The sequence below is a fragment of the Mangifera indica genome, chromosome 10, assembly GCF_011075055.1.
Source record: "Mangifera indica cultivar Alphonso chromosome 10, CATAS_Mindica_2.1, whole genome shotgun sequence".
Taxonomy (NCBI): domain Eukaryota; kingdom Viridiplantae; phylum Streptophyta; class Magnoliopsida; order Sapindales; family Anacardiaceae; genus Mangifera; species Mangifera indica.
The window spans coordinates 2327218-2335753 of record NC_058146.1 but is presented as its reverse complement, the minus strand read 5'-3'; the positions used below and the strand labels follow the sequence as shown (position 1 = coordinate 2335753).

The following is an 8536-nucleotide window of genomic DNA, read 5'->3' as shown; positions in this document are numbered from 1 at the left end:
TAATATAATATAATGGGTTTGTGTCTGGTGACGCCAACCATTTGCTTGTAAAAAAGTATTATCCGCCAACCCCCAAAAATTATAAAACGCCAACCCCTGCCAACTATTTTTATTTTTTTTTTTCCAGTTTTCTTTTTAATTAAATACCCAATCTATCGATAAGATTTCCAGTTTTCTTTTTCCAGTTTTCTGAACTCTGAAATCTACCGAATAAGATTTGCCAATTAGTTTTTTTCTTCAGTTTTTTTTTTGACAACCTTTTTTCACTTTTTTTTCAGTTTTTTTTTTAGTAAAGAATTGTTAATCTGAAATCTATTTCCCTTTTCAGTTTTTTCCTTTCTTCTTTTATTTTTGAAACATTTATTCTATTTTCTACATGATTATTTTATCACTTAAAAGATAAGAAAGAGGAGAGAAAAAAGTTGCAGAGAAAAAGAAAGAGAGAATATATGCTTGAAAGATTAAAGAGGGGTATTTTGGGGAAGGTGAGTACTGTTGTAGTATATTTATGAAAGCTTTAGGATAGGTGACAATTTTGTATACACGGAATAAAATAGTGCTAAAAATTTCAATTTCCCTTAATAATTTGCATGGAATAATTCTCCAGAATTATAACCAAACAGGTAGCCAATCGGTTGAATTATTCGTCACTTCTTCAATCCTATGATGTAAAATGATTTTGGAGATCGAAAGGGAGGGTTAGGTGAGCCACATTTTACTCTTCTGGAAGACACCAAAACATATATTACATACAGAAGCATTCATAAAAGAGAAAAAAAAAAAAAGCAAAATTACAGAGAATCACCGACAACTTTACTTGAGATTACTTCATTTGATTGAATTAAACTTAAAATAAATTTTAATTGCCTTATAAATTCAGTAGTTGGGGCCTATCTGCTGTTATTTCTTCCCAACTCTATTGTAGTTAAACAGCCTTTGAATAATAATCTCTCACATTCCTTTATAAAGGTATCTCTAGTCCTTTTCCTTCTTGTCCACAATTCTTTTCAAGTCTTCAGAAAGCAGAAAAAAGATATGGGAAAGTTTAGGGTTGTGCTTTGTATGCTCGTGGTTACCCTGGCAATGGAAGCCATGCCTGGGATGGCTGAAAGTTGGGTTCAGAAGCTGGTGACTGAAAAAGAGACGGTGACCAATTTGCAATTCTACTTCCATGACACGCTAAGTGGGAAGAACCCGAGTGCTGTGAGGGTGGCTCAGGCCACCGGCACAGATAAATCGCCAACTCTTTTTGGTGTTGTCATGATGGCAGATGATCCATTGACAGAAACTCCAGATCCCACCTCCAAGCTCTTGGGGCGGGGACAAGGGCTTTACGGGTCAGCTTGCCAGGATGAACTTGGTCTCATCATGTCCATGAGCTTTGGGTTCACAGATGGTATCTATAATGGCAGCTCTATCAGCCTTCTTGGTAGCAATAGAGCTTTGACTCCCGTCCGAGAGATGCCCATAGTCGGTGGCACCGGCGTTTTTCGACTGGCTCGGGGCTATGCAATTGCCAAAACGTATTCTTTAGATCTTACCACTGGCGATGCCATTGTTGGATACAATGTTACAGTCGTTCACTAGGATTTCTCTGTAGCTTCTTCTATGATATTATTCACGTAATATTATGCATACAATTACATAGTTTAATGATGTTTGATATTGCAGTTTCTGAATAAGTAGTTTATTTTATGATGTTTTCTTGTTACTTTTATGTGTCGGTAACCTAATTTAGACTGCAATATTATTCTTTATTGAGCAGCGTAATTTGTATGCATGATGTGTCCTATATGTTTCCCATCATATATATTCATTTATGCAGTATAAAAGCCCTGTTTTAAGCCACGATTGATGAATATTATTCCCAATTAACTGAAAGAATCAAAGCCTTTTCTTTTGTGCTGGCCACAGCCCACAAGATTATTGGCAGTGGGAAGATCGAAAAGGTTTTGGTGCCTCTTTTCATGGCACCGTAGCCAGTCATATTGATCATTGTCATTGATGTAAAATCACCTACACTTGGCGACAACTTAATCACTTGTATAGGAAAGTTTGGATCACCCTGAGTTTCTTAATCGAACCACCACTTACAAAGTAACATCATTATAATTTGTTACAGTAATGATATACCTATATTAATTATAGATTAGATCTGAACTATATGAGTTTGAATTCATGACATAAATAAATGAACTAAATTTAAGCCCACGAATTTGATTTTTTTTTTTTTTGAGTGAATCGATTCAAATATTAGAATTTAAGCCATTTTAGATTAAATATTAAATTAAATTGTTTTGGAAACAAATTCAAATCTTAATACATTAATCTTAAGTCAAATTTAAGTTGAGTCTTGTTTGAACTTAGCGTGAAACAATCCAAATGAAGAAACTAGTTTATACTATTTAATTTACTATTTTAGGTTTAAATCAACACACGACATAATTCAAACTTCACTGTTTTTTTTGCATAGCCCGCAAAATGCAAATGGTGTCAAGGCCCTAGAGTAAGGTCCACAAGCCAATCCGATACAATCCCATAAAAATAATAAAATATTTAAAAGAATATCTTAAATATAATTGACGACATAATCCATTAAAGACCTATAAAAACATAATGAGTTGCACCAAACCGGCCCTAGACCAGACATTGTTGACTTTTGCAATACATTTGACAGGATTTAGGCTATAAATTGAGAGAAATTGACAGGAGTTCAATTAATGGAGCTGTTTGATAAATCTATTCTCACTGCAATATCTTCTTTTCTATAATTCAAATGCTGTTGACACTCTTGACTGACAAATCCTTGGCACATAGTTGGAAGAAAATATCCAATGGCGATTTCCAATTATCAGCAGCAACTTACAAAGAGAAAACCAGCTTCCAACTTCAGAGAAGGGAGACAAGCGTGTCAGCAGTGTACATGGGTTATTGGGTTTAAGAGGAAAATGAAAATGGATGTCTCTACTCGATGCTCAGAGGTCCCATTTGCCCCACACGGTAGAGCCTAGAGAATACTTCTTTAGGAATCACCAATATCAACTTTGCAAAGTGTTGTAGCATTTCAGTTTCAGGATTGCAGAGCAATGAGTGTGTGGTGATAAATATCACTTGTTTGAAGGCTTTGCCTGCCAACAGGAAAGCATAAGAACACAACTTTCTTCAATTACAGGCACATATTTTATATTCAATACCTGAATATGGGAAAGATTGGATCGATGTTCCAAGTTAAAGGAACAAATTATTAAACGAAGCAGAGTTTTATGTTAGTGTAGAACTGAAGTGCCAAAGAATTTTGAAAGAGAAATGAAACAAAGAATGACATAAAGATGACGGGTTATGACCAGTTCCGAAATACATATCAATAAGCACAACCAACGGAGAAAACTATCCTACTCGGAAGCATGATTGAACAAAAGGCAATGCTTGGTCGATGGTTTAATCAGAACAAAAATCACCATATGCAAAGTATCTAACAAATACTACTACAATCTGTATAACCAGAAAGATTTAATATGAATAAAGAAAGAAATACCAAAATAGAGAAACCACATCTTACATTCGCTTCCTATTTGATGATGATCATTCTGAAATGGCTGTTTCAAATATTTTTTTATCCTACAACCGCAAGGCTAAGCAGAAGATTTAAACCTAATTTTCATCATTGTCCAAACTGACTTTGTTGATGATAACCAAAGATCTTTTTTAATAGAGGAATGAAGCCAATTAATGCTAATTGAAGCTGTTCTGAACTATTGATGCGAATGCTGACTTGTCCTGCCCCTCTGTTATTCAAATTGGCTCGAGCAACCATATTTGTTGATCGTCCAATGGGGACCTGGGACTGTACATTGCAACCAATGGCTAGGTCTCCATGCCAATCCATGACAGAAAGACCAAGAGTTGACAGTGATCGACCAAGAGGATAGTCTTTATCTCTCAAGTGGGCTTCCAAACTGCCTCCATATGCAACATCACCACGACTGGTCATAGCACCACCACTCATAACCACCCTGAATCGTTTATTCACAATCAATTTGTCTTCAACTTTCATACCACCTGATAAGGAATCACCCATTTGTGTAACCGAGAGGCCAGCTGTTGCCTTATTCCTCCTAAAATTACTAAATCTTGTCTCACCACGCAGAGTATAAGCTAAGTCCTTTCCAACAGTCTGCATATCAAAACCTAAAGAAGTCACTTTCCCTTCGCCATGCTTTAGAGAACTGGTCATTTCCATTTGCACATTGGCATCCTTCTTGTCCTTTGTGACCTGGCCAGAAAATGATACTGGAATTTTGTTTTTAACAACAAACAGTCTTTCTACATTTATACCTTCATAACCAACATCATGATCCCAACCATGAGTTTCTAAAACAGACCTCACAAGCCACTGGTTGGATGAATCAAGATAACGGTAACGGTGAGTGGGATTATCAGAGTCAAAAGAAGCAGGTAACGCTAAATCAGGCATAGGAACTGGCACAGATGCTGCACCACCACTTTCCTCCTCTGCATTATCATTGTAGTCACTTGGCATATCTTGAGCTGCAGCTGCCATTTTCTTCATCATCTTCCGTCGCCTTTTTTCTTCTTTCAACTGCTTCTTCATAAATAGTTTTTCCCTGTACTCTAACTCATCAAAATATGCCTTCTTCTGAGATCTAGAAAGCTTTGCCACCTGGGCCTTCGTCATACGTTTAAATGGTGGTAATTCATCCAATTCCAATTCATCTTCAGATTCTGACGATTCATCCAAATCATCATCTACACTGTCCTCATCACCAAACTGCTCCTCGGGCAGTTTTACATGTGGTCTTGATTGGAGAAGGGATGAAAGAAGGAATGGTAAAGGAGGCGTCCTTGATCGGCTTGTAAAAGGCCTCCCAGGTGGAGAATCTTGCAACTTTAAAAGAGCATTTGCTTCAGCCAGAATTTTTGATGCAAATGAAAGCAATAATAGATGAGGCTTCCAAACTTGACCATTTGGCAAGACTCTCTGCCCAGCCCTGTTTGTTCGGCATGCAGAGTGGTTCTCCACCAATGAAACAGGATTCATAAGCCGCATGTCCCCTGCTGCCTGCCGAATGGCTTGCTGGACAACATGAGAGCGTTGAGTGACAAACATGTCGTAACTAGTGGCAGTACCATTTGGGCCATCAGGTGGAGCAGAAGCTGCATGTGTCAGAACCACAATTGCATTAAACCATATAGATGGTCCAAATATCTCGGTGATGGTGCGCAATAGAGGCATATCACCAAAGTCCCTGCTTTGCATGTCCAACCTGTCAAGATACAGCACAATATCTGGGGGTGTTTTCTTGATAAACCGCTTAACAGAGTGTAGGATCTTCTCATTCTGTCGTTGATCAGACCAAGAAGGAAGAAGGCCTGGAGTATCGATAACCCTTACCCTAATCCCCTGCACGGTGCCTACAACATCCTGAACTTTCTTTGTACCCATCTGAAAAGCATCAGTATTGAACATAACTTCATCAAATATAGAATTAATTGTTGCACTTTTACCAACTCCACTCTTTCCAAGTACCATGATAGTACAAGAAAAATCAAGTGGGTCCTGCCCAGCTGCCTCAAGCTGCTCTGCCATGGCACTTGCACGGTCAAAGCTGAAAGCACCAACACGACCACCATTTCTTCCTCGCAGTCGCTCAGCTAATCCCAGTCTGTATAAGACCTGAGCCACAACAACATTATGTGGAGTCTGCCCAAGCCTATGTGCAAGTCGCAAGAACTTAACCCTGATCATCTGAAGTTTTTCACGAGTTTCATCATACTCCTCAGACTCCCCATTGCTAGGGTCTTCAATTTGCTGGGTTTGTGTATGTGATGCAGATCCATTTACACGAGGCTGTTGCACAAGACGAGGGGCAGGATCCAAAAGAGAAGCAGCACGCCCAAGGCCAGCTGGAGGTGCAAGGCGGTTAGGAGGAGTATTCATTGATCTTGAAGTAGAAGAAGCAATCTGAGATGCAGGCCGAATATCACGTTCCCTTATCACTTGACTATTGCTCTGATTCTGTTCCTGATCCTTCACTGTTTTCTTTTCAGGCCCTTCAGCCACAATATGAACTTCCTGAACTATTTCACCTGCACGTTGAGGTTGAAAATCAGTTGTACCCATCTGAATATTTTCATTCACCACATCTGTGGTTTTTTGTAAAGAAGGTGAGCCTCCAATTTCCGGAGTCCCTGTCCCCTCCACAACATCTTTAGGCGAGTCAGCTGAAGTGCCTTCCAGTATGCAAGCCTCCTGCTGATGCTCTGAATCAAGTTTGGTGGAAATAACTTTCAATTCTCCGTTCACACCATTAGCTTGTGCAGCACCTACACCAGATGTAGCTTCTCTCAATTGCTCAGTCTCATTTATCTGATGTTCTTCATTCAGACTAGTGACCTTAGCATTCAGCTCTTCACCCCTATCATCTAGAAGCCCCTTCGGAGAGCCAACTGCCAAATCAATAGGTTCTGCAGCCCTGTCATCTTGTGATTCAACAACAAAGTTACCCTCCTTCGATTCTCTTATCTCACCATCTTCAGGTAGAATGTCCCCACTCAACTGAATTTCACTATCTTTTCCAACCACAGGAATTCCATTTTCCAATTTTGCATGCCCATGTGATTCCTCAAAATCCAGCTTATCAGAATCCCCATTTTCAGGCCTCTCAACCCCAACATTCAAAACTTCACTTTCGACTCTATCACCAACCTCAGATACATCCACTCGCTCATTTAATTTACCACTCACCTCTTCCCCCATGGTACCTCCCTCATCAATCTTGTCAGAAACCTCCAATCCCACATTCATTTCACCGTGTACCACTTTACCACTCCCTCCCTCATCAATCTTATCAGGCACAGCAACCCCATGAACAATATCCCCTCCTACCACTTCATCCCCACTCACATCCACATTCCAAACCTCACCAGGAACAGGAGTTACCTCCTCAAAACTCTCCATTTCACTACCTACATTAGTCCTGTCATCAACCACTAGCAACCCTGAATCACCAACAACAAGATGATCATCTCCTGATGCATCTTTTGTTTCTTGATCAAGTGCATGGTCATTTGTATCAACCACCTCCTTAAAGACATCCTCCTCTACATCTTTTGACTCATCAGAGCCCACCTGAACCCTCTCCTCTACTTCCTCATCTCCAGGCCTAACTTCTACAAGCTTGTCAACCTCATTTTCCATTTTCAATATTGTAGCTTCAAAACCCTAGATTCAAGAAAACCACAAAAACCCACTTAACCAAACAGATTAAAAAATCAATAAAAACCCATTATAACCATTAAAAACCAAACACCAACTACATCAAAATCCAATAACAATAATTCACCTCCTATTCAAAAACAACATGTATCTTAATTATAAATAGGTATTTCCCTTGCTCCCATAACAAATTACAATAATCAACTAAAAGATAGCAGATCTTTATAGCCTTTTTATATGTTTGCATTGACGATTATGCAAGACTTATAATCAAGTAAGAAACTTTTCAGTCATTCAAGAAAAAGTAAACATTCAAAACAAAAATTAGAAACATAACCCACTTAAAAAAATGAAAACTTTACCAGTATTTGTGACTGCTAGAGAGAAAGAGAATGATTTGTAAAGAGAGAGATAAAAAGGTGCAGTTAGTTTCAGTGTAAAGAATCGGCTTTCATGTGTTTACTTTGATATCTAGTTAACATAGCCTCTGGGGGGCTTTGGCTGCCATTTTAGAGGGGTAGTATTAGTTAGAAGATAAGAGTCTGATGAACGGTTGAGAGTGGTTGCTTGGCTTGATCGGACGGTGTGAGATGGTTTCATTGGCATCAACGTGAAAGACTCCAAATCATGCTGACGTGGACGTGAAGAGGTGGAAAAAGGTCGCCTGTTTTAAAGACATGTTATGGTGTGTGTTGGGTTGTCACGTGACGGATCTTTGTGGAACAATGTGGGCCGTTGATTTTGGATGACTACTGATTGATTGAAGAACAAATTTGATGATCAAGAACATGTAAAATGTCTTGTTCCTCTTAGTATTCATTATAAATAATGGATAAAATGTCAGGTCTATTTGGCCTACTCCAATGGGCGTGATTACTCTTTTCCATATGAGCTTTCCAAAGACTTGTATTATTGAATTATTGAAAAATATTATATCCATTTTATCATTAAATATATTCAAAAATAATGCCTTTAGTTGTATACATAAATATTTAAGTTACCTTGAAAAGTCATGCACTTACCACCAAAGGATTACCAATTCACCCATGTAATTGTTTTATAAGTATGAGATGTGTTATGTAGGGTTACGAGAAGAGCAAAAGTTAACGGGAGAGGATGACACAAAGAGGGAATTGACTTTTATGCTATGATTATTTATTTAATGATATTTTGATATATTTACAAATTTACTAAATTTAAAAATGCGTAATTTTGATTTTTATCTATTGACACCTTTACATGTTTATTTTATAAAGCTTGAATCATTATTTATTTAAGTGTTTATCTAAGATACTTTTA

The 8536-nt window shown here is 38.2% G+C and overlaps 2 protein-coding genes across 2 annotated transcripts; one reads left to right on the top strand and one right to left on the bottom strand.

Annotated features, from left to right (window-relative positions):
- Nucleotides 1-974: 974 nt before the first annotated feature.
- LOC123227407 (dirigent protein 23-like) lies at nucleotides 975-1698 on the top strand. The gene has a single exon (XM_044652196.1). It carries the CDS (start codon nucleotides 1036-1038, stop codon nucleotides 1585-1587), a length of 552 nt encoding a protein of 183 aa, XP_044508131.1. The 5' UTR covers nucleotides 975-1035; the 3' UTR covers nucleotides 1588-1698.
- A 1710-nt stretch (nucleotides 1699-3408) lies between these two features.
- LOC123227625 (translocase of chloroplast 120, chloroplastic-like) lies at nucleotides 3409-7758 on the bottom strand. The gene is made up of 2 exons (XM_044652693.1): nucleotides 7600-7758; nucleotides 3409-7243 (listed from the first exon to the last, which is right to left on the bottom strand). Exon 2 carries the CDS (start codon nucleotides 7217-7219, stop codon nucleotides 3662-3664), a length of 3558 nt encoding a protein of 1185 aa, XP_044508628.1. The 5' UTR covers nucleotides 7220-7243; nucleotides 7600-7758; the 3' UTR covers nucleotides 3409-3661.
- Nucleotides 7759-8536: the final 778 nt, after the last annotated feature.